Source organism: Anguilla anguilla, chromosome 10, assembly GCF_013347855.1.
Source record: "Anguilla anguilla isolate fAngAng1 chromosome 10, fAngAng1.pri, whole genome shotgun sequence".
NCBI classification, from domain to species: domain Eukaryota; kingdom Metazoa; phylum Chordata; class Actinopteri; order Anguilliformes; family Anguillidae; genus Anguilla; species Anguilla anguilla.
Window position 1 is genome coordinate 44,802,191 of NC_049210.1, and position 27,341 is coordinate 44,829,531.

At 41.7% G+C, this 27,341-nt stretch overlaps 1 protein-coding gene across 2 annotated transcripts; it reads right to left on the minus strand.

Moving 5' to 3' along the window:
* Window positions 1-4,403: 4,403 nt before the first annotated feature.
* On the minus strand, window positions 4,404-26,269 carry snx2 (sorting nexin 2). 2 transcript variants are annotated; one of them, XM_035379330.1, is made up of 16 exons: window positions 26,068-26,269; window positions 22,568-22,685; window positions 20,806-20,969; window positions 19,559-19,625; window positions 17,561-17,604; window positions 16,437-16,578; window positions 15,099-15,177; window positions 12,974-13,049; window positions 11,209-11,322; window positions 10,532-10,625; window positions 8,578-8,783; window positions 8,050-8,193; window positions 6,831-6,842; window positions 5,837-5,917; window positions 5,527-5,598; window positions 4,404-5,002 (listed from the first exon to the last, which is right to left on the minus strand). In XM_035379330.1, the coding sequence occupies exons 1-16, from the start codon at window positions 26,173-26,175 to the stop codon at window positions 4,952-4,954; spliced, it is 1,572 nt and encodes a 523-aa protein (XP_035235221.1). In that variant the 5' UTR covers window positions 26,176-26,269; the 3' UTR covers window positions 4,404-4,951. The 2 variants fall into 2 exon arrangements, with proteins under 2 accessions (XP_035235221.1, XP_035235222.1); XM_035379331.1 differs by lacking the exon at window positions 6,831-6,842 and having other exon boundaries at window positions 26,068-26,268.
* Between the last annotated feature and the right edge of the window lie 1,072 nt (window positions 26,270-27,341).

A 27,341-nucleotide genomic window follows, 5' to 3' on the forward strand; every position in this document is an offset into this window, starting at 1 on the left:
TTAACTGGAGTAATTGTTATTGTTAAAGTTCAGCTGTCCCCACAGCAGGGCTTAATACAGACTGGCTGTGTTCAGATGAATAATTCACCCCGCTAAATCTCGCACTTGAAGCTCGGGTGTCGAGCTGTGAGAAGAGGGGGAAGCCAAATGACCCGCTCATTTAGAAGTGTAGATTTAGCCGATTTTAATAGTAACCCATATGGATAGTATCAATCGCTCTACTTAGCCAAAATGGGAACATTTGTTCACACGAGCACGGGGCAAGTTATCAGATCTTATTTCTGCTCTGTCAAATGACCCTGACAGGGAGGGAGTAGGCTTGGTCCTTCAGGTATAATCGTAAAATTAGGGTTAAAATGCACAGGCAAAGAGGCGCCAACCAAAACCATTTCTCTCAGAACTTGCGCGTACACGATGCTCACACGATCGTCCTAGACCACCGCTATCAAGCGATAAGAAAAATAAATTAATACGATTCCGAATCGGACTTCTCTCCCGGCCTTATCTTCTCCCAGACAAACTCACGCAGACAGTTTTCATAAAAACATACCGTGTGAAAAAACATGCATATCTCTGAGCACAGTGATGACCCCTGTGCTCGCTGCAGCCATCCCTGTTAAAGTCAGTATTGACGAAGCATTACCATGACGATTTGGGCAATTTTTTAATCCTGTGTCATTTTACAGATTGGCCATCAGCAAAACCACAATGTCCCACTGTTCCTCAAGCTACTCTCTGAAAACAGCCGATGGGAGTGGTCTCTGTTGCATGAAGCCTGACAGCACTGATCTTAATGTGAACAAAAATTCAAGATTTCTTCTTGAAAACGACAAATACATTGTTCAGATTTCCTCATCATCAATATTTCAAGTATAGGCTTCTGGCCATTATAATGCCGATGAGCTATGATCATAACTACAAAAATTTAAATATCAACACGGAGACCATGTAGTAAAATGCATTCCATGAAACAGTAAATGCGAGAATAACACGACTGTCAGCTAACCCCCAGTAACCCTTATCCTTAATACTGTACATTTATTACACATTAAAAAGCTTCTTAATCCCATTCAAAAACACATTTACGTGATTGCTATATTATCACCAACAATGGCTAAAAGAAAATATGGGGGGGAAAAAACAAGCTGACTCTAACAATTATTGCACACTGATAGCAGGAAGGAAAAGACAAATGCTTGACCACTGGTGAGACTGGGGAGTGGGGGGAGGACGAGGGGGGGGGCTCTGGGAAAAAAAAGAAGGGTTCCATATTTGCAAGCAAATTATATTTTTTGGGGGGGAGGGGGGGGGCAGCTGGCAAGGGGTGCGCATGACAAACTGATGCAATTTCAGGGGTGTCGTAGGACCGCGGCGATATTTGTCTCGAGCTGGCAAGGGCTGGTCTCCTGCTCTACACAGGGTTGCCAGATTTGAATCGCCAGAGGTCCAGAGGCCCTTCCCTTGACAGAGCACAAATAATTACAGTACATTCATTTCAGGGCACTCTATTATATTGCTCTTCTTATCTGTGGGGTTTGGGGTGCACTTGATCAAGCGGGGTCACTCGTATTTTGACCATAACGCAGCATAACATTGTTATTTGGAGATATGATAAATAAAGCTAGGCTGGGTTACCAAGACAACGTTTTTTTTATTTTATCAGTTTTGTCGCCATTTTTCCCCTGCTGCCTTTTATTTTTTTGATACCTCGATATGCTACAAACCAGAAGGGAGGCAAAAAAATATATGATAGGCATGATGAAAATAAAATTTCCAGTTATTAAGGTGGCTACAGTATGTTGTAAGATTAGGCAACCAAATACAACAACAAGCACGAATGTTAATCTTTTGATATGAAAATCTATCTATGAATCAATCAACAGCTCAATATGACTATCAGCAGGTGTGTAATAGGGCAAATGTATTTAACTGGCTACATTATTTGGCAGCTAATTTTGTTCTTGAAGCTCATTCATTAAAAATTGTGGTCTGAAAACTCCAGAGATTTAAAATTTCAAATTGGAATATAGATTGGTGTAATAATGAAGTAAATCAAAAGCAGAATCAATGTGGCTTTAAACTTCTGTCAGTCTGTCTGTGCCCATCCTGTATTCATCCAAATGCCATTCTCTTATCTGCACTGGTACACTGCCATCGTTTATATTGATTGATATGGAATTTTTTTTACTTGAAAATGCAAGGATGAATGAGCATGCAGCAGACCTTGACATTGCAATTCGATGAGTCAATCAAACGAAATGGTAAAGATGATCCCTTATGGTTCGGCTCAGGAAACAGGGAAAATTGAAATGATTGAAGGAGTGGGCTATCAAAAGCACAGAGCATCTTAATCACAAACACATGCAGACAAGCCTCATCTGAGCATACCTTTCTCACCATCTATATTTTAGTTTGATTAACGCTAATCAAAAGGACAACAGTTAGGCAAGTCTGAAGAGCAACACAACCCAGTGATAATGAGTTGTGTGAGAGTTTAAATGCCACAAAGCACACATCCCATAGGCAAAATAAGCCATTAGCACAAATAAACACAACGGCTAATGTATATGGGTATGCTAATGTTCACTGATTAACGGCATTACTGTGTATGAACGGTACGCATAAGGGCTAAGAGCATTTCAGTAGCTTCAGAGAACTCTGCAGAGGTCTCTGCATCTCATTTGGCAGAACTGACTTGGCCCACTTAGCACACAATCAGGAGACACTGCCCTAGGAAACTAATTTAAGTACACAAGTTTAAGTACACCTGTTTAATTTGTTAGGTGGATCAATTAAGAGATGCTGCGGACCGTATTTTAAAAAGAGTTAACACACTTCTCTGCATTTATTTCCATTTCAGTTTTTCAATCTGAAGCCATAAATTATCCGTAAAATACGCATTTCTTACAAGAATATGAAAACCCCTCTCTTTGCAGGCGACATAACTCATCAAAATATATATTTTTGGTGCAGAATACCTTCATTCAAAATTCAAAAAATGTTTTTTTTAATAAAGCAATGAAAGGTGTTATATTGAAAACACCTGTGAAAGGACACAGTCAAGGGGTAGTGTTCTTGGTGCCGTTGCCGTTCAGTTGAGCAGTGTCATCAGTGACACGTTGCTACATACTGGTCCTTCGGGATCTCAAATGCAGCCCATAATGAAGCTCAACAATGAATTTCTACTTCATAGACACCTAATGCAACATCTATATATGACAGCTTGCCAATACAGCAGAGACAATGCAATATATTATACGCTGTTATACTTTTTGACAACGGTTTTGAGATGAGATATGCAGAGTTGCAAACACTTGACAGGGTTCGTCAGCGGAGCTGATTTTCGTGCAGCCCGATTACCCCGCGTTCCGATCCTGCCACGGAGATCTCCGGAGACGTGGAAGACCGGCGAAAGGCTTGGGGCCTGAAACGAAGACGTCCCGTTCACGCAAAACGTCCGCAGGCGCCACAAAGGGCAGCATGACAAGCGCGGTCATGATTGGATCAACGTCTGTGTCACCTGCCTGTTCAGGTTAGGAGCTGCTTTTGGGGTAATCCTAACACATTTTATTTCCAGCCAAAAGCGTCAACCTATTACAACATTAATATAATAAATGTATAAATTTGAATTAAAAAGTGAAAAAACATCAATGCATGTACACGTAGAAGTAAAATCACAGTTAAATATGTGCTATGGTGAGATGTTCTGGGGGGGAGGGGTTGCTCGGTAAATGAATTGTGGAAATTGACTATGCTGTATATAATCCACCATTTTGATTATTTACAAATTAGGGCCATTAATATGTGTGTGTGTGTGTGTGTGTGTGTGTGTGTGTGTGTATAGAGTGATTGAGTGAGAGAGAAATAACTGATTGGAAAAAGGCCACTTTTCTGTGGACAGCACGTGCCTGACAACTAGCTCCCGTCATGTTCTTGCACAGGTCACCACAAGGTGGAGTCAAAAGAGATCACTACTCAGGAATTTGATGCTTTGAAAGAGAGGGCCAGTCAAGGTGGGGTTTATGCGTTAAGCCTGCATTGCATTCAGTTAAACATTAACTCATTTCTAAGATCGACTTGCATCCATCTTTACATTTTTACTGTTGTCCTGAATGCCTTGATTTATATGTTGTGTATGTTTACACTAAAGATTTTCATTGGATTAAAATTTAATGAAAACATGCATTGAAACACTGAAAAAGTGTTCAGCCATATGTAGAACAGGTGAGGCTAAGTTCAACTGTTAAAACAAAGTTGTGAAAAGCCATTATATGCATTGCACTGCATGGGCATTGAACATTAAAGTACTCCACACGTAAATCACAGACCACAGAAAAGGTGACTTCTCAGTCCAAAGTATAGTCGTTCTGTGTCGGACGAGAGCAAAAAACTTTCACTCGTTATTCTGGGGCACATTCCTTTATTAGTATCATAGTAATCAAATGTTTTCTGTACAGGAATGTATAGTCAACATTAAACGAAACTTAAAAAAAAAAAATAAAAAAAACTTTTTTAGACAAAAGCTTTAAAAAAAATCAAATAAAAAAAAAAATCAAATGAAATTTCCAAAGACTCAAACATTGCACGTTAAGTGACGGAGAGTTTTAAAAAAAGAATCATACTGGTGATAAGACGAAAGCAGTAGTGTCGATTCGAGCGAGGTCCAGGACGCCCAGCCACAGTCTTCGGGCTGCAAATCAAGAGCGTGAGTGACTCCTTCATGGTGCTCAGGGCAAAAAAAAAAAAAAACCCCAAAAAATAAGGACGGAGGAGAAGTGAGCAATTGAGAAAAATATGTAGTGGTGCATTTTGGGCGGCGATCTCGATTTTTCTTTTCCGTGCATCTTCTTTTTTAAAGTGTGCGATTCGGACGTAAACGTAAAAGGTGGAGGTGGGTGGGTGGTGGTGGGGGGGTTATCAGCAAGGCCTGGTTTACAAACGGCGGTTCTGTTTATGCGATCGCTTTGGCTTCAGGTAAGAATGCCTCCCAGTATTTTATGAGCTGTGAAACGGAAAAGAGGATTCAAAACTTTCAGCTATTGTGCTCCTAACAATCACAATCACAATTGTCAACGCATAAGATGAAGTAAGCTACCCAACAAACCTATTTAATTTATCTCAGTAATAAGCAATTGTGTTTTTTGCCCCTTTGTCATTTTTTTTTGCATTATTCTTAGTCATGGTTGAGCCAAAAAAATTGAATTGATGGATTTAGTCAAGATTGGCTCTTTACTTTGACGTATAAATAAAAGCCAGTGTTTTTTTGTTTTTTAAATAAAGACAATATTTCGCACATTCATTTAGGTAATTGACTAATTTGGTTTAAAAGAAAATTCTAATTCTGAAAATTGAACTTTAACATAAAGTTCACAGTTAGCAACATTCTGAACAGCCTCCCATCCCGACGCACTGGTGTATTAGAGACTGTATTGAAGCCAGGAAAATGGCCGCTCACACAATGTACGAGACGGATGGGAGTGCGAGCATATCTCAGGCAAACAAAACGATTTCAGACGCACACCGTACCTGCTGCTGTGTGTGCACTAGCGACTCCAGATATTTAATTATAACAGCTTTGAAGTCCTTCACTCTCTGTTTCTGTAAACACAAAGTGCAGGCCAGAGTGAGTTCAAAGAGGAACAAAATAACAGATGACATCGCACCACAGAACAACACATAAACCAGAGTGAAGAGACATTCAGCCACAGGACACAGAAATAAAACCATGGTATAGAATTTCCGTACTCTGCACATTTACATCAAAATATACAACAAAAAAAAATGGAAATCTGTCTTTGACGAAGGGTGCTCATGAGGACTTGGAGTATGCACTTGCCTCAAATCTCCCCACTTCTTTGCGGATGGTTTTGGAAATCAGCTCAAAGTCCTTCTCTCCCTGTTGCACTTTGCCCTCCCACTAAAGAGAGGCAGGGAGGAGAGGAAAGGGTTAAACAGACAAGATTTGAAATGAGAGAGATGCACAGAAGACTACGGTCTACGCCCGACAGATTTTTGCCTTCCAAAAGCTACTGGTACACTCTCCTGAGGTAACTAGATCATAGTATTTTACATGTTCCCACACATTCCTGTTCCCACACATTCGTTCCACAGAATGATGCTTCATTCCTGACTAAACCTAAGTAACAGCCACAGGAGTCATAGACTGAAAAAAAATAAATCCAAATAAAGCAGGAGTTGGCTTCAGTGGCTTTAAATGGTGCTACAGCAGTGACTAATGCATGACACCATAACCAGAACCAGCATTTCCACAGGAAGGCAGAAAAAAAGCAGGAAAAATGGAATGGAGGGAACAAAGCAGCAGAACAAACTATGGATTATGGTCACAATGCAAATGCTGCAAATGCAAATGCAAATGCTGATGCGGAAAATGCAAATGCATTTGTGTATGAAAATATGAAGTCACATGAGGCTGTTCATACAGTGCAGCACAATCCTCCTGCTACTGCTGAACATTCGGTACACATGCATTTGTGTATTTGTGACAATATCGATAGCATCTGTGCAGCAATCAGTAGACTATTAGCCCCTCAAATAACACCCACTGCCAAGAGCAGCTTTTCATTCTGAATATATTGAAAAAATGAATTGAACTTCTGCACTCATAAACTGACGTGTGCAGTGGAAAATTGCATTCTGATCATTCAAAATCCACAGAACGACAAATACACAGCTGCGGTGTTCCTTTTCAAGCTAAGATAAATTATTTTGTCAAACAAGTTCATGTGACAGTCGCTAATTTACGCAATGCTGGCAGGTGAGAGGGAATGGAAAGCAATGAGAGAAAGAAAAGTCAAATCCAGGAGTCCTACCTCCTCAATCTCCTTTGTGATGCGTGGTGGGGAAAGTGCACAAATTAAAGAGGCAGGAAATGCTCAGCGCTCAAAATAATTCAGGAAAAAAATATGAATTTATCGCAGTCTAGCACAAGTGCCTCTGACACGCAAGCAAGCACCGGCTCTTGCAGTCCTGTGCATGACCAGCGCTGGCAGAATTCAACATTCATTTTCATCCCTTTAAGATGCGGCCGCAACTTCCCTTTAAGATGGGGCTAAAACTTCCCTTTAAGATGCAGCTGCCACTTCCCTTTAAGGTGCCGCCACAACTTCCCTTTAAGATCACATGATCAAAAATAAATGTTGAATACCGTAAAGCTTGAATATGATTGAAGCAAGTAAACCAGCACATTTAAACCAGTTTGAACATCTTAAAAGTGAATGTGCCTGCAGGAAGCAGAAGAATCTGTAAGACAGTCTGTATGGAAATTCAACCAATTTGCAATTTACCGTACAGATTTATGTAATCATATAAAATCATTCAAGATTTCATCAGGTGTGGATAACTGAGGAACTGACTTGATGACAAATGAAGTGGGCACAGTGGAATTATTGCATAAGATCTAAATATAAAAATGGTGGCTAAGTTTTATACAAAACTACAGTAACAATGACTAGAAAAGCAGACCTAAAAGGTGGACCATGGGTGGTTCATCCTGTTAAGTCGACTGCCAGCTTATTTAGTCCGTTTTCCAGCTACGGTGTTAGGCTTGGTTGTGTTACAGCGTGTTCTAAATGTGAGTCTGTAACCCAGTAAGAGTAATCAATAATAAATACACAGCGACGGACTCTTGTGTATGTTCCACGAAGGCTCAAAAAGGGAGATTCCATCAGAGGAAGACTGCCTCCTCTGCTCTGACTATGTCTTAAAGTTGGGTCCACAAGACAGGTTGGAACACTTAGTATTTAGCATCGATTTATAATCACTTGTTTCACAAGCATTTTGAAGAACCAATTTGATTATTAACCATTATTAACATTATTAACCAATAATAATTAGACATGCCTAGGCCCTGATGTCTGTATCCTGCAAGGCAACATGATGGGCTAATACTGCACATATTTTCTACAATTAAGGAGCAGCTTATGGTAAAGCGGGCCTCATACAGGTAAGAGGTGAAGGTGTGTCAGGAAGCGCTAAATGGCGGTAAGGCTAAGTGGACTGCGCGCGCGCCGCGGCTCCGCGCGACCTTGCCTCTTTGATCTCGTCCTTGGCCTGCTGCAGCTTGTCCGGCTTGTTGGCGAACTGAAGCTTGGCCTCGGCCTCCCGCTTCTTCTGCAGCATGACCTGGGCGTCCTGCCACTTGGACCAGGTCTTCATGCGCTGGTCGAACACGCCCTGCGGGGGGCAGCGCAGAGCCCGTTACAGGGCGGCTCACCTCCCCCTCCCACTGCGACCATACATTTCTTCATTAACTGCACCTTATTTTAATACATTTTAGTGATTTCCCAACTAGTCAAAGTTTGTCTGTGAAGGAAACTACAAACACTTGCAACTTAATTGAACATTGGGAAAAAAAGGTAATTCAATCCAAAACAAAGTCCTCGGTGCATAAATACCTAATTCAATATTTTAACGTTTACAGTTTTTTAATTGTTCTGAAAGATATGCCTTCCACAGAGCAGCCCTCTGCCCAATTTATTTCTAAGCCGCTGATTGGATTTGGAGCGCGTTCCTCCCCCGTGGTACAGTAACACCGCGGCCCTCGGCCCGGACGCGCACCTTCACCGAGGTGATGAGGCGGACGTAGTCCCCGAGCAGCTCAGAGAACAGGTAGAAGTCGGCGTAGGCCTGCTCCTGGTGCAGCTGGTCGATCTTCTCCTCCACCTCGGCCAGCTGGGACAGCGCGCGCGACAGCGCCGTGTGGTCCTCCGAGTTCCCCAACATGGCCGCGCTCTTGGCGAAGGAGGCCGTGTTCAGCGACAGCTCTGGAGAGGAGGCAGGGAACGTTGGGAAAGGACAGCCTCCCAAATCATCGACAGATCTCACAGCACCGATTAGACAGATTTCCTGAGCAGCTCAAAAAAGAGAGCAGGGAACTTCAGAATTTCACATTGTACAAGAGAAAATTAACTTGTCCTGTTGCAAACTGGGTTACGATTCAGTTTCAATTGTCTCTGTCCTTTCTTTTTATTTTTTACTTTTAAAATTTTCTTTCTGTAAGACTGCATGCTGAGTGATGTTTCAGAAAAGATTAAATTTGCAGGACGATTAAATTTGCTTTTATAACAGCAACTAAGCTATTATATTATATTATATTCGCATATCTGTGGAGAGCCTCATTTTCTACTCTCTCTTTGCTGGCAGAATCTGGGCCTGTATTATTAATTCCACTTCAAAACGCATAAAATTCACTCTATCTTCCTCTAGTGGATTGTTTGGGAAATGTTCATCTCGTGTAAAGAACACAAGCAGAACCTATGTTTAGAAAATGAGTGACCTTCTACAACAAATGTTGAGGCCTTTGCAGATGACCACAGTTCGCTTTTAATCAGCTGAGTTGATCGCCCAACGCAGTAGCGTAGCGTCAGGCTTTATTTCGTGTTAGTTTTGCATAACCTTAAGTGTTTACTCAGCTTAGCGCACATCCTCTTCCAAACTCCCCTCTGGGGGCTTCTGTTTTTGCAAGTTATCCATTGACGCAGATGGGTATTTACCGAAGCTAAGCTAATGTGTACCCTTGCTCAAGGGTATCCTGACAGTGTCCCACAAGGGAATCAAACCCCGGCGTATTGAACGGAAAGGCTTCAATGTGCCCTTAAAAGACAGACCCGCACACCTATCGGCGCATAGGAATATCAAAGTGCCCTCCCCAGACGCAAAGCAGCGACGCTATTGGCCAGTTACCAAACGATAAAATCATTAGACATTTGGAGGCAAGCCCACAGTGATTATATTTGCCCTAGAGGTAATCATTCCTCAATGAAATCTGTGGGCTAAGTTCAGAAGTGATGACCGACTAATAAGCCTTATAACAGAAAGTGAACTTTGGCAAATTTACAACAAGTGCTTTTATAGTATAATTGCTCTGCTAATCTGTCTCGTGTGTGAGGTTTGTGAACACAGGTCACATGATCCACAACAATGTTGTCTGAATAACTTCCCTTGATCTTCTGTCACAACAATGTTTACTGTATGAGTCAGATGACAGAGTGGGTGTGCTGAGACAATAGTCGAGGGAAACACAGCGTGTGTTTCACTGCTCTCCACAACGAACACACAAAAAATACATCAGGAACTCACGTTTTTTCGAATTTGAAAGCAAACACAGTACAGACATGTACAAAGATATAGACAGAGCCAACGTTTTCCATGTTATACGCCAACATTTTATTAGCAATGCCCAGAAAAAGTGGCTGTTGCTGACACAGTCAGGGATAAGATATCGTATATATTATGCCTGGCTATAGATGGTCAGGGGAAAGTGTGTAAACTCTGGGGAGGGGGTGGGGGTGGGGGTGGATCAGGGTTAGGGTTGCCTTTCTGGTGCAGGGGGGGGAGGAGGCGGGGTGTTGGTGGGAGCAGGGTGAGAGTTACCTTTCCAGTGCAGGTGGGGTGGGTGTTGGGGGGGGGGGGGGTTGGGAGTTACCTTTCCGGCGCAGGTTGGGGGGGGGGGGGGACAAGGTGAGGGTTACCTTTCTGATGCGGGGGTGTTGGGCGGGGTTGGGGGGATTACCTTTACGGTGCAGGACCAGGGCCTCCACACTTCCGTGCAGTTTTCTCAGCTGCTGATCCAGGTTCTCAAACTGCTGCTGCTTCTCCTCAAACCACTGCGTCCGACGCGGCGGAACGAGAGGAGGAACGCGGGTCAGAACATCATCACCGCACTCTCCGATAGGCTGAAGTTTCTCTGTACACGGCCCTGACAAGGCCCATTATCATAATCAAACACTACCGACGAGCATAGCATCCGCTTTGCAAAGCTAAGTTGACGACGGTGCTTCTGCTCAAACGACGAGTGAAACATAATGACAAACACACAGACAAATAAACACCGTTTCCCCCGAAACCAGGAGTCCGTCACTGTTCGAACACAAATCGCAAACATATGGGTGCTGTTTAATGAGCATAGACCCCACTACTCAGGTTTTGACTTGAACAAAATAACGGGTTCAGATAAATCAATAACTATAAAAAAACTTTCAGAACAAATAAAAAAATATTCCGTTTAAATTTATATAAAACCACGTTTTATTTTTCCCTTATTTTTTGCCGACCATGGAGGCCGGATAGCCGGGCCACCCGGCCACACCGCTCCGAATCCCCCTTTCCTGCCGGCCCCCCGACGTTGGGATTCAGGCGGAGAGCCTCATTAATTCGTCTCATTATTCAAGTCCAGAAATCAGCCCTTACCACATCCGATTCATTCATCTTGATTGTCATTTTGTTGACGGCGTCGGCGGCTTTGTTTACCATCCTCAATAGTCCGGCGCCGCTCAGCGCCTGGGTGCTAACCGCGCGCGGCAGCTGGGATGAAATGACAAATAAGGGCAAACAAACCGGTTAACAGGCCGGGGGCTCCGGCCCAATCCCTGCGGGACGCCCCCCTGCCCCCCCCCCCCCCCCCAGCCCCCCTCCCGGGCGCGGGGAGAGCAGCAGCGTGGGGTTTTCTCCACTCCCATACATTTCAATGCTGCTGGATCTAATTTAATGCGCTCACTCGGAAAACTCTCAGAGGGACAACAGGCAAAAATAGCTTTCAATTGCTTTCAAGCCTTTATCCCTCTTTTCTACACTTCTGTAGCGCTGCCTGGGGATTAATACAGTTATTTCAGCAGAGCAACACACACACGCGCGCGCACACACACACATACACACACACACTCACAAACCCACACACACACGCACACACACACACACACAGACACGTACACGCGCACACACAAGCACTCATACAAACACACGCACGCATGCACACACACACATAAATACACATACTTGCACACACACATGCACGCGCACACACACACGCACACACAGAAACACACACACGTGTGCACACATTCACACGCAAACACACCCACACCCACACACATGCACGCACACCCATGCCCTCATAGATGCACGCACACACACACACACACACACACACACACACACACACAATTGTGCTGAGTGTGACTTTGTGCTGTTTCAGGGTATTGACCGGGTAGTTCAAGCTTTTTGACAGTTTGTAGAGACAGTAAATCCAAACAATCGATAGGTCTGTTAATTTTGGGTTTGGTAACATACTGTAGGTAACACAAACAGATAAAAATGTTAATAGGTTGCACATTTACAATAAAATGCCACTGTTATTACAGTTTCACACAGTCAGCCTTACATGAGGGGTTTTCTACTGACTACTGTATTTGCATTGTATACATAAAATCCAGAACAATTCAGTATCCAAAAGAACAAACTTTTTCTTGCTCAGACAAACGTAAACTCCCCAGTACTTCCCAATTCTAGCCCAGGTGGGTTGACATCCTTAAAGGGGTACTATGCTGAATCAAAGTACTGTTACCTCAACTGCTTCATAAAAAAACAGTCATACGAACATATTTCTTTTACAGTCAAGTAAAGTATTGCAAGCCCAGATTCAATCCAATGGCAACTATGCCTTGTCCTTACCCATGAGAAATTAATTGTTTTTTTTTTTTCATTTCTTATGCAGATTTTTGTGCTATGTTTAAATTAAACACACACAGTTTAGCTTGTAAGCAGGTAACAGCAGGTCGTAACTCTAGTTAAGGCACTGTGGGTGTATCTTTCAACAAGGTACTGCATGTGAATGACTTCAATACTCATGCAGCTCAGCTATATAAATAAATATTATGTAAAACATTTTATGAAATAAGATGGATGAGGGTGCACCCTGGCTAATAAAATTACCACTTGGAATTAAAATTTAGACCCAGCAAATATTGCGCTGAGATCTCAGCTGGGGTCACACTGTGGAAAAGCAAGTTTTCATAGGGAAAGAAAAAGGTGAATAATTAAACAATTTAACAAAATATAGAATGAAGTAATTTTGACAACTTTGAAACACGTTTGCAGTATATTGTGTGCGCTATATTACATCATATGCATACATTGTCACTGGGGAGCAGTATTTCAAAATACAAAGCCAATGTACCTCAGAATTTTCCAGAAACTGTATCACATCAGGGTCTTGTAACAGAATGGGGTGCTTCACTGTTCTCATCAGATACCTGTAGAATAAACATAAATAAAATGTTATGTTTTGTATTTTATCCCGATTCCATTCCTGTGATATCCGTTACATATAGAATGATAAAAAGTGATGAAGAAAGAAAAGATCACCATAACTCAAGACTTTTACGTATTTACACACACAATAGGCTATTCTCACAACACACTGGCTAATTTATTATCAGATATTATATTAATATCAGATTACAGCTTCATTGCAAATGTGTATTGAACCTAAACTGCAAATCCACATGACTCGGTATTACAATCACAAACAGAAACCAAAGATAGATACACTGTAATAAGCAGAACTCATTCATAATGAGTATTTAAATTGGGGGACAATGGAAGGCAACTGGAATTGCTTTGACAAAGGAGAAAAACGGTTGCCTGTAGCGAAGGAAGAATTTTATTCACAAAGACCTCAGCAGTGTATTTACAGGCCAGAAAGCAGAAATAAAGCTCACAGTGAAATTAATTGTTTTAGCCATCAGGATACAGTTCTTTAACAGCTGAAGTCCGCGAGCTGACATCCTCCGTCCCACAGTTAACACTGACCTTCATGTCAATCAATACGATTATAAAAAGGGCAGGCGAAATGTCAGCGCCTCGCTTAATTTTAATTTTTATTCGATTCATCAGAATGTGCAAAAACCGCGAATGCTGTGGCAATCAGCGCGGGCGCGAAATACCAGCCGTGTCACGGCGCGGCGTCCGAGAGGCAGCTCGCGCAATGCTCCGGAGAAAACTGCCAGCGCGAGCCCGCCGCTGACAGGCGCGAGCCCCATGAGCTCAGTGATAATTATTTATCTAATATTGTGTTGCTTAACCTTTCTCCCGTAAAAGACCGCAACAAGAATGCTCTTTAAACTGAAGTCTTTTCACACAAAATTGGACGTAGAAAGGTGCCCCGGCTTCTTCCAATTTACTTCAACAAGTATCTTCAGGCACCGCATTGCCGGCTATCTTGCTTTATCCCCACTCTGAACGACGGGCATTGTAGAGTGCATCATTATATCTATAACCAGCAGTCAGAAAACAGTCAGCAACACAAAAGTCCTCATTCTTACAGAAAAAAAAGCCCATTTGTTATAGTCACTGGAATAATGAGTTTGCACATTCACCCTCAATTGAACACAAACAACAGTGGATTTACAAGCGTTAGTCCAATGTGTTTTCTTGCCTGAATGCTTCACTGTTTATAAAATTGCGATGCTTTTTTAAAGGGTAGTTACAACTTGGGTTAGCCTGGAAAATGGGGCTACAAGCGGACATTTCACGTTATGTTCTTATAATGCAGCATTCTAATTTTGCTAGTTCATAGCTTCAAAGTCATTTCTCACCTGAAAAACGTTTTGCTACTGACGTGTAAGATGTTGAAAGTACACATTTTATGAGTAGACTGAGTGACTGGAAATATCAGCAAGCAGTTTTTTTAAGCCAAGGGGTGCTTTGTTCAAACTGTCATTGACAAATCAGCATTAGAAGACTTCCTCAGCAGGATTTTACAAATGTCTGTCAATCACCACTGCCCTCCAGAAATTTGACATTTAAGTTCAACAATTCACCTAGTTTACGGTGGAATTTCACAAGATGTATAAGAAGCCCAGCTCACAAACTTCCTTTTTAAACCACTACCATTCCTAACCAGCAGAACATTAATTAGTTATAATTACAATATTAAAGAGAATGGTATTTTTTCCAAACTAATGATGTGTAAGTGAGCTTCTGAAAAAAACAAATAAGGCAGAGTAATAACACAGTTCATGAATGTGGTTGCTAGATTTGTGCAGTAATTTACCATTAGTTTCCACAAGCTTTAACTTACATTCTAAATTCCAAAGAAAACATATTGAGGGATATAAAAAGCTCATCAAGAGAGACCATTACCCCAATAAATAAAATAAAAAAACAAATTGGCAGTATATAACTAGGAATACAAGCTATATTATTTGTTTAAAACATTAATGATTCAGAAAATGGCATGCATTTTTAAATGCCAATAGAGTAGTATCTCTGTACCATGGGCCATCCTTTCTATACATCACCTTTCCAAAGCTGATCTTCGTTTCTCTACAAACTCCGCAGATGACGGATCCTCCTTTCCAACCTTCACCTTCGTCATCCCTGTTAACGTTGCCACAGCGACAAATTAGAATGTTCAAACAGAAGAACAACATTCTCCAAACCGAGAGAAATAGGGCTTACAGTGACCAGCACTTCTCTCTGTGATGAAAGCCTTTCTTTCCACCACATACAGGAGTTTTTATTAACTTCAAACATCTTCATAAAAAAAACCAAAAAGAACTCCACTGTGATTTGTGGACATTGAACTTAATCTTTGAAATTATTCATTAATTAAAATACAAATAATGACATAACAGTTGCATAACAGCATCACAGGTTGCACAAATAACGTCTCCTGACCTGTGGTTCAACATAGAGAGACAAAAACAAACAGAACATGAATAATAAAGACTGCATAAGGTATATCCCCTAAGGGCAGCATTCTGAACATCAGGCTGAACAGCGGTGATCACATCTCGATCCTTAAGGCTGAGATACTGCCTAGCATCCAGTCCCATCACACCAAAGATGCTGAGACAGAGCAGATACACTGCACCTGGAGCTTGCCAGCGCCAAACACTGAGAACAAGCCCTTCATTAATTATGCATTTCAGTTGAAGGAGTTGTCTTTTTAATCAAAAACTACTGTGTAATGGTGTAAAACTTGGTATTTCCAAAGGCATAATCATGACAAGCAAGACATAACTAAAGGTCTGGCGTCTTGTTTTAGTTGCATCTGAAAGGCAGCCTGCGTTCAAGTTTCTGAATGCATTCACTATAATACTATTGTGCATCACCTATAATGATTAATTATCATTAATTCATATGCTTTTACCTTTCTATTTTAAACAGAAACATACCTTCCTCAGTGAGTTTTAGCCTTTGATAAAAGCATTTAAGACAGCACTAAAGCATAGCAAAATCATCTGGGCCCTGAAGCACAGCATGCTAAGATCTAGCTAGTTAGCTCAGTGGGTAGATGGTGTAACAGATCATACTACTAGATGAAATGGCCAAGCTTTCTATCTATTCTAGAAAAAGGTCTGCAAGCTATTGACCTACAGATAACAAATACATGCATATTTGTCCGCTTTATTCCTTTGTTTTGTATTGAGGCATCAGCTGAAGTTAGATTCAGGTTGTTCCAGCTCCTATGACGAGAAACATGGGAACAAACTGATACTTAGCAAAAGATGATACCTAAATTATACACATTTTTGTCAACAGTGACACAGAAGTACCAAGAACAAACTTTGGGGCTGGGCCACATTCATTACCACTGCAACTTTAGAACGATCAGGAAATAATTAATCACTTACCCACAATGCTTTTCTCTGGTGCGGGCGGAACTATGTATCCTATATGCATATACTTGGAGGCTAGCTTGCTATGCAGTCCCAGGAAGTCGCTGAACCGTCTCTTGACTGAGAATTCATTCACGTTGAAAATGGACAGTGATGTCTACGGAGAAACAAGAAGGGAACAGAACAAGATTTTCTACTCAGTTGTGGAGAGAGGGGAGTTAAGCAAATAAGCAAATCCACCATCACGTGCAGTGTATTTCCTTCCCACTTAACTGACGCACCTAAAAATAGCATACCTCAAAAGCGGTATTGGCAGGTTTGCTTTGATAGGTATTTTAGGAAGATCCGATATTAGAGTGCAAAAAATTGGGAGGAGAGTATTCAGAAATACCTACTGCGATTTATCAAAGCTGGTTACAGATGTGAGAAAGATAATTGAGCGCAGTTTTTTTTTTTTTCAGCCAGGAATGAGAGCTCTGACTTGGCTGCTGTAATTGTTGTTAGAAGAATGTTCTGAGATGTTCTTGGCACCCAAGATCAAAAATTCAAATGGACAATATATCCAAATTTAAAAGGTAACCCCATGCCCCTCTTGGAAGGTAACTCCATCCAAAAATAATACTTTTTTCACAAATTATGAAATTAAATTTCACAAAATAACTGACATGTACTTCACATGTTAAACCCCATTTTATAGTGATGATGCCATTGGGACAATGGTGTAATGCTAATTCAGTTTAGTTGTCTTTACATTTACGAATACACATTTTAAAAATAGTTTTACTTTCATCAAAACTGCAGCAACCCGCAGCCCCAATATGGCTAAAGTTTTCCACTGAGCTGTCCGTTGTTTTGTACTGGTGTTGTGACAGCATGAGCAAGATGAGTTTTTAACAGCGGAAGCTATTTTAAAAGTTTATTTTGTGGCCCTATTCATTTACATAAACATTTTTACTCATTTGAATTTGTAGCAGTATTTGTAAATTTCCTCCTTAAATTAAAACAGTAAAATCATTTCTTGAATTTCCCATTGTACTCAAAAATACAGAGGACAATCAAAATAGTCTAGAAGTATAAAAACAGGAGTACAAAAGAGAAGCATTCATTTAGCATTAATGTCACCTTTAGCAAACTCTCACCTTTGTTGATACTTTATATGCCATGTAAGCATTCATCCCATCCCCTACAAAAAAGAACAGAGAATCACTCACTCATAATACCGTTTCATCAGTGCATTTAACTATTCAATAACTGTTTATTAAAAACAAACACTAGCAACAAAGTGTCGCCTTAAAAAGAGGGTGCCAGACTCCAGTCCTGGAGGGCTGACAATGACTCCAGGTTTTTGTGGTCTCCTTCCAACCAGCAGGCAGTTAAGGACTTGAGAACACAGAGTGTGGACTCTGCAGCCGACAGCTGAACCTGGTACTGAAATTACTGGCGTTGAAATTATTGGTGCTGAAATTACTGGCACTAAAATTATTGGTGCTGAAATTACTGGCACTGAAATTATTGGTGCTGAAATTACTGGTGCTGAAAAGCATGAAAACCAGCAGATGCTGCAGCCAGCCAGGACTGGATCCTGACACCAGTACCTGAATATAATCGATGAAGAGGAAACGCACAAACGAGGCGCTGGACGCACGCAGCTGGCATTGGCATTTCAGTGAAAAAAATATCTCAGAAACCGTGACTACGATACTCCATCTACAGAAATTCAGAGCATCTTGTAAAACGGTCAGTCTAGTGGGGGTGTTAGAAATACTGTTCGGTGGTTAAACCCACAGTAAGATCGTTCCCAGGATGCAGTACTACTGGTATTCATTTACTTTATGTTGACTGCTCAAAATACTATTCTGTAAATAAAACCATAAGCCAGCAACTGGTCATAAACAGAAGAACAACATTGGGAAGACTGTTTAACAAACAGTACAATCAGAACTCTGTTCAACAGCATGCAGGAATAGAACAGGAATTGTTGAATTGCACAGTACAACAGTATTCCCTTCGACATAAAAAAGTGACTGAATGCTTTGTCTAGATCTCTGTCCTTTGTTAAGCTTTATTTTGTCCTTAATTTAGTATTGAAAGGGGGAATATAGTAATGCTGTACAGGCTACTTGTAAATAATGAAAAAGTGTTGACATGAAAATAATTTATCCTCTAGCAAGGGAGCGTACTAGGTTAATAACTAGGTCAATAACTTAATAGAAAGCAAGCTTATCAATTTGCATTTTAGCAATTGTCATTTTACACATATAAGTATCTCTAAATGTCTACAAGGATGTCAGAGCTAGCTAAATCAATTTTCAGCTTTGTGTCATTTAAAGCAAGTCCTGCATTTTAATATTATTATTATAATAACTACTACTATGTGATACTTTCACTGTTAATGGTATAGTATCTCTCTGGAAAAGATTTTCTCCTTTAAACAAGTGAAGACACAAGCAGTCGTTACTGCAAACTCTCCCAGACCAGAACAAGACAAAAAAAATGCAACAGCAGGACGTGTTTGAAAAGGTCTATTGATTTTAGTGAGAACAGATCTCTGGTGAAGCCCAGTTTGGCAGAAAGCTGACCACTTGGCCATGAGGCTGACGCTCGTCAACCCGCCCCCGCCCCCGCCCCCGCACCCCCCCCCGCGCCCCCACCCACCCCCTCCGTCCAATTGGGTGGGGGTGGGGGGGGGGGGGCAAATAAAAGAAATTCAGGGTAAATAGGAGGTTGGCCTACTAGGAAAAACCACAGCCACACTGTTGTACCTTTCATTCTACAGTGCGTATGTTCTCCAAACTGATACATTTCAGGCAAAACGTGGTTACCCACGGTAAGAACTATTTGGGTATGGGTCTGGCATGATGGTTTCCAACTCCAAAGTTGTAGGTTTTGATTTGACCCATGTGCAAGGGACTTTCCTTGAGTACAGTTTTCAAGAACGCTACTGTTCACACCTTTACAAGGGGTACCACTATAGCAGCGGTCCTGGACCTCGGTCCTGGGGGACCACTCTGTGTGCTGGTTTTCGTTCCAACCGCAAAAGCCAGCCCAAAGCCTGCAGCGATTCCTTGTTGTTAAACTGAATGTGACATGGCAACACACTTTTTTTTTGACCATTTGGTATTTCCATGAAGACCCACCAACTTTCTCTGGATCGGACACCGCAATCTGCATGTCAAATGTGTCTCCATCTGCTTCCTCTTCCGCCTGCAAAGAATTAGGGCATATGTTAGCGATGAGGTTCCCTCACAACGACCAAACACACAAACATCTGAATTAAATATGAGCACGGGTTCCCGTTGTTTAAATATTTCAAGATTTAAAAGATTCACTTAACTTCATTGTCCTCGAATTTCCCCTCGGGAAATTGAAATTTTGAAATATTTACATAACACTGTCCAACAAAATTGAGATGCCCATTTTTTATGTTAAACATTTGGACAGCTAAAGATTCTTTGGTTGATTTAAAAAAAGAAATCCTGGTCGTGCCCCAGAAAGCAAGTTTGTTCAGTATTTCTAAGTTCCAATTAGCAAGTTATGCAAACTTCTGCGGTCTTGGATCTTCCAGAGACATAACCTCCTCACTGATTGGGTTATGATACTGCAGGATTTGCTTAGCTCGTTTGTAAACAAATATCTACCACAGAAGAAGAAATCCATCAGGGCAATGCGATTACATCAGAAAGGTGAGGGACATATTCACCTGGTGAAGAAGATTGTAAGCGTGCAAATTTAAAAAACGCCTCAAGTAAGTCCAAAATGGTTAAGGACCACAAGTTCTAGAACGTTCTACAAGTCCCTGAAATCCAGACAACAGGCCCAGTTTATTTTCCTGTTTTTTTTTCCGACTAATTCTGAAGGTCTGGAAGTGACGTTAGCTCTGTAGGAAAAACGCAATAAGAATTTTCCTAAATGAAACCTCAGTACAGAATTTAACAAAACACACCAAACAGATGGCCTTCAAACACCTGATAAATGCGTGGCAAGTCAAAACACCCTGAGTTTTGTACAACGTGCACATTATGAAAAGTAAGATGCTGACAACACACAAAACACCGTGCTCTTGACAGACTTTCTTAATATTCGTCAAGACTTTTTCTCCCCCCCAAGTCCTCTCATAAATTACTCATTCAGTTGGCTTGAGCAGTTTCCTTCTGTCACTAATTCTAGAGCATACGAACAGATGGAGTTCTAAAGAACTCTTCCAAGCATCCAATCAGGGGGTTCACTCCTGAAATGCACACAAGCATACAACCAGAACCATAAAACTGCACACCAACTGTCTTTTAGAACACGTATAACGGAAGGCTGATTCTACGGGATTCCACTCGTTATACCAGTTTGCAGTCGTTTCGAGACGCGAGAGGGAAGGGGGAGAAAGCCTCACCTCGTCCAAGGACCTCTCGAACATGGCGGGGACGGAGACGATCTTGGGCTCGACCCGGGGAGTGATGAGCGCTGTGGGGGTCACCGGGGTGATGGCGGGCGAGGGGTCATCGGACAGGATGGGCTCCCTTTCCGGACTGTCCAGGGAGACTTCTTCTGTGGCCTCTGAGGAGAGAAGCGGGGGATGAGGGCACATGACACGCACAGACACACACACACACACACACACACACAGTGTACATAAGAACCGGAGAGGGTGGGAGGGGCTAGGCGGTGAAGCCTAGGAAGCAACTCAAACAGCCTCTACCGTGCATGCTCGAGGGCCAAAGCACTTGCTGCTCATTGAATTCAATTTAGAAAACCCAAGGTGATTTAACAACCTCATTGGTCCATTTTTTCTGATCATAAATTTCATTATGTGCAGCAGTTTGTGAGACAATGGTTGTTTTGGTCCAGGAGTCTTGGGAAAACATTTATTAAAATGTGCATATTCTATTGCATTTATTACATATTTTTGCAATCTGCTTTTCACATGAATTGTAATGGTTGTTCATCGAGTTTCAAAATACCATCGGGGACATTTTATTTTTGCCTTCAAAAGTCTGATGTTCCCCATTCATTTTAGTTTGAGCTCCAGTGTTTTGCCCTCAGCATGCGGAGTCCAGGCTGACTTCCAGGACTTAGGTTAGCTGAAGGCGTGCCTGCCTGTCCAGTTAAACATGCATGTCTATGAACACACAGGCACAAAATGAAGTGTGCATAAGCAACACACACTCGCCAATGAAATGACACAGCAGGACCTGGACCACATCACACCACACACAGGGCCTCAGAATCCCCACATGCGTGATGCACACATCTTTTTTAACACAATAATAATAATTATTCATAAATTTTTTTACACAATAAGAAACTTTGACCACCATTGCTCATAAGCGACATTCACAGACATTGAAAAGATTAAACCGTATGTATGTAACAGGAGGTTTCTAGGCATTTTAAAAAGGGTGAAGTATATTCGTGAAGTCCGCGTAATGTCATTTCATATGGAAAAAAAATTCTGTTCCAATCTATTTCTCCTTAGATTGAAACAGAATCCTTTTCTTTTTTTCCCACTGATTAAAAATTTTGTCCTGCTGACGAAAAATTGAAAACAATGGAAATAATTCAGATCCACAAAAGCAGGATTTGTAAACTTTGGACCCCAGTGACTACTTCCACATGAATGAATGGTGTCCTGGTGTCATGTTCTTCAACTTGTAAAATTCAGCGAGAAGAAAATAAACCGCTGGAGACAGAGGCAATAAAGGCAGTTTATTCCCGCTTGCGTCCCTCTTGTCAGGTTTTTTCGCACATAAAAAGCCCCACCGAAGGCTATTGGCATGTGCAAAATTCAGCAATTCCCTCCATTTTCAGCCCGGCTGTTTAAATTACCCCTTCAGGCTGTGACCTCGCGAAGTTAAATATTTGGTGAAAAAGTAAGTCTGACACATCAACCTGAAATTCAACCTGAGCTCAACAACTAATGCTTCCATTCGTTCTGCTCATTTCACTCCATAATGTTGCCCCCACGTTCTGTCCAAATGTTACTAGAAGCACATAAAGTCATACTTCACTCTTGGCTTAAGTCCAAATAATAACTGAAAATGGTTTTTTAACTACATTGTTCATTCACACACACACACACACACACTCACACACATAGAGTATACAGAATATAAACACAGGGAATAAACTGAGCTGCACTACATGGGTTGAATTACCAGCAAACAGGTCCTCCGGTTCATCGTCCAGTAAGATCTCTGCTGGTTTGGGCCCGTTGGAGTTGGTGGTGACCTCCTCAGCAGGCAAGCTTGACGGTTCTGGGGATGACGGACTGGACTGAGACAAACAGAAACGCGTAAATATAATTAACAAGACATGAAACGACAGGTTATTACAGTACCGAACATGGGCATCCCATAGCACAGTTTCAATCATTCATTTCAGCTCTTATGTGCCATACTTGCCGACCCTACCGATTCTGCAGAGAGTTTAAAAAACTTTTAAAGTAACCAAGACTTCCTATTGTCATTTAATCTGTTCACACTACTGCCTAATATTTATTTTAAATACCCCCCCCCCCCCAATGGAGCAGCTTATTTCACACATCTCTACAGGAAAAACTGTCTTTAATATTAAAAACTAGGCCAGAGCAGTGACACCGAATGGATGAAAGTGTCACATTTCAAGAGCACCAGGAAGGGCCATATCAGCGATCATGTGACTCGTGCGTACAAGCTTGCGCTTGACATTCAGAAAATATACAGTAGTAGCCAACAACACTCGGAGGAAAAAAAAAAACAAGTCTACAGCCCTGACACACAGCGTGGCACAGCAGACCACGTTACCCGCTGCCAAGAAGAAGACGCCCCCCGCAACTATCACTGGCGAGAGTTGGAAACCGCCACCCAACGTCCTCGCTTTTTTGCTACGCTATCAGAAAAAAAGAAACAATGGGGGAGCTTGACAGATAAATAACAGAAGGAAGCAGGGTCACTGAAGAGACATTTCCTCAACTTGGTCACCTGAGGACAACAGAAAAGACAGGAAATTTGTGCATCGGCACTAGTCCTGAAATTCAGTACAACACAAATAGCAGTGCAAAAAAGTATAGAAAAGAATTAGGCCAAACAGGGCTCCCCCACATGTAGCTATTCTGCGGCCATTTCCAAGTCCCTTCCTTTTTCTACCCACTCCATGCATGTCAGAAGTGTTGGAGACCATCGATAAAGCAATATAAAAACCTTGCAGCAAACAAAATATGTCTTGAGACATGTGACCTTTGCAAGGTCACAAAAGTAAAAACAAAATAAATATGTTCTGAGATGGCACTCAAACTTCCACTGTTCTGGAAGGGAGAGGTTTCACTGACTCCAAGGTGACCTACCTGCATGTCAACCTTAAACAACCTATCAAAAGGCTCCAAGGATGACCTCTTCATTTGAAGCAGGAGCTGAACTAATGGAGTCAAAGGTTGTCTTGGTTAATGTGTAAAGTCACCCTATTTTACTCCTTCATGTGGCACTGTTCTCACAGACCATCTTTGCAGTGAACAGAGTCACACTATAAACATCTCACACGGGGAAACACATGACTGTACTTCCTGTAGTAGTGATGAGCAGGATTGGGGTTGGCTGTATCTAAGAATCCATGGGTGTACAGGTACACTACATGACCAAAAGTATCTGGACACCCTTTAGCCTGGGGCTGTTTTTCATGGTTTGGGCTAGGCTCCTTTGTTCCAGTGAAGCCAAATCTTAATGCAATGACATTCTAGATGATTATGTGCTTCCAACTTTGTGGCAACAGTTTGGGGAAGGCCATTTCCTGTTTCAGCAGGACAATGCACACAACAAGGCCCATATAGAAATGGTTTTGTCAAGACTGGTGTAGAAGAACTTGACTGGCCTGCACAGAGCCTTGACCTCAACCACATCCAACACCATGGGGATCAATTGGAAAGCCAACTGCGAGCCAGGCCTAATCACCCAATCAGTGCCCGACCACATTAATGCTGTTCTGGCAGAATGGAAGCAAATTCCTGCAGCAATGCTCCAGCATCTAATATACAGCCTTCACAGAACAGTAGAGGTTGTTAAAGGAGCAAAGAGTGTATCAACTCCCTATTAACGCCCATCATTTTGAATGAGATGTTGGGTGTCAGGTGTCAACATTTTGGCCATGTAGTATATGTGTTCAGCAAGTTTTATTCAGCAGGTCCAAGGTCCTCACCCCATGACAATATCACTACTGAAAATCAACCAAACAGGGTCACATGACTAGTCTAATATGACTACTAAAACAAACTGAAGGGAAAAAAATGGCACAAGAAGCTGACTAAACAAGTCCAAGTGTTCACCAAGATGGATTTCCCATAGATATCCTGACCATGTTTAGTATGTTTCTCAGTCCCGGTCTAAAAGCAAAAACTCTGCGAGGTATTCAAGCCTTTTGTAGTTGTAGCCAGGGAAAAAGAGGGCAAAACAGGCAGGTTGAATTCCAAACCGTTAAAGAGCAGAAATATAGGCTACTCCTGTAACCAACTCCTTTGATAAAATTCAATAGAACTGTGTGACCTGACGTAATTTAGGTTACCCTGTAGAATTCTTCCTGGGAGGCACAGACAGAACTAACTGAGAACATGGTTAAGGGGAAAATAATAATTTTTAATTTTACCCTGCAGGTCAGGCCAAAAGGTTCAGCTGCCACCAACTCTGAAAGACTGTCAGGGCGTTTGCCTGGTTATCATTGCTCTGGAGAACTAGTGAAAGTACATTTTAAGTCAATTGACCGCATTGTTGGGATGGTTCCTGTTTCAGAGGCATTAAAAGGATGTGAAAGCGACAACTGGGTCATTTCAATCAAACCAGTTGTGGAGCATTGTGGGTGTTGTACACACCTGCACAAAGACGCTAGATACTTCACTTTTTAATGACCCGTTCTGCAAAGTAGAGCACCTGACCACTGGCCTAACTGAACCCTTCGGGGCAGCCATGTATGAAGGTGTGCACAGGTAAGCCACAATTAAATATGGCATATAATTATCCACACAGCAACTTTTCCAGGAATTTTTGAAATGGATACTTCATTCACTGAGTGCTCTCTCATTCTGAAACAAAATGCATATGTATGCATTCAAGAAATACATATATCCATCATGTAGAATGAATAGCCAACTTCAAAGTGACAAGAGACAGCTCAACCCAAAACTACTTTCTGATGTCAGTCAGAAGTTGAAACTGTTGTCATACCAATACTGAAAACAATAAACTAAGACGACACGTCAAGTAAGACTAAATCCACAAGACTGTTTGCTCCCCATTATTTCATAACGGGGCAATGTGTTCTCCCCGTTATTTTTCCAATCGCCATATAATACACCAGGAAGTGAAATAGCAGATTTACCCAGACCATTTTCTCTCACACATGCGTAGTTCGACCTGGCATCAACCAACTGAAAATTATTCATAATAGCCTGCCTTCCCATCGTAAATTATTTGTAGGAAGTGATGCATAGCCCAAATCTTCGCGCTGTACTTGAACATAGCCGGTTATACGGCACCAAGCAAAACAGATACATAGAAAGAACATCAACAGAAAAGTGCCCGTCACGAAAATGAAGTTATCTTCGGTATTCTCCTTAAGCATCCACAGCCAGTGGTGATGCATACGCTGAGTGATCATCTGTTTCCATGCACACCCGATATGACTCTGCTCTCACCTCGAGCGTTGAAGCCGTGCTGACAAAAAGATCCTCAGCCTCCTCTACTTCCCTGAAGTCAGTCTGCCCAGATTCTCCCATCGGTGGAGGCTCCCTCTCTGCCGCCATCTTATTTCAGCAATAATAACTGGACGAGAAAACAATCGGTAGGAGCAAGTCAGGAGACTCTCGAGCTGTCATGTGATTCGCAGGAACTGCTTGGTCTTGTGACCGTTGGGACGTTCACGGATATCAGCCTGCGCTTGTGCTGGCGCGGCTTGTAAGCGTCACCACTCGATGCGCAGCATGAACTTGAACAACCCCAGATTTGCAGCCCAAAAATAAGGTCGTTAATTTTATTTGTAAGTAGCTAAAAATTTGCTACAAAAATAGCCTAGGTTATCGAAAACATTTGACAAAAATATGTAAATAGGTCCTAAATTAATTAATTTAAGTCACAATACACACCAATAATTTACGCAGTTGGCATACACGATTGTACAGTGCTAGTTTTCACTATTATTTATATGAATTCATATAAGTAAAAGTTTGCTAAGATTTTTAAAAACTCGAGGACTGTGAGCTGATTTTACTCAACGTCGGTGAAGCCTATTTACCTCTCCACTAGGTCTAGCATGTTCCAATAATTGGTGCTCAAATGAAGGACACAGAAAACCTTGCATGGTGTTTCTATTTCCTATTAGGACAAAGAAAGAAAAAAAAAGTAGCCTGTTATCGTAACTCAGTATGAAAGAGTCTGACTATTCCGTGATAGTATAAGAATCCACAGCCCCTAAAGCGTATCTAAAATGAAGAAACAAAATGGAAAATAAGTGTTTTTAATGTATAAAGTGGCTTGCTGGGAAAAAAAAATCAATGTATTATATTTTTAATGTTACAACATTCATTCTTACTGGATGAGTGTTTATGCCCAATTTTAAACCAACCCGCATTGTCCCTGCTGGGGAACATATCCCAATGGGGTCCTACTGTTGCTGCAGACTCCTAATCTTATTCAGTTAATGATGTGGCTGAGGCATAAAATGGCGACTGCAGGGTCCTGCACACTGGGTTGGTGCGATTATGGACTGGGTCACCATAAAGCTTTACTGGTTCTGCTGGAAAAATTTAAAACCTCAATCAAATCTCCCAAGTCCCATTTTACATACCTTAAGAGAGAGAGTAAGTACTTCTACCTTTCTTCTTTGCCTTGGTACCCAGGACCCATCTTGTCCTTCTCTTTATTCTGGTTCATCTTACAGGGTGGTGCCCATGACCTGGGACATAGTTGATAT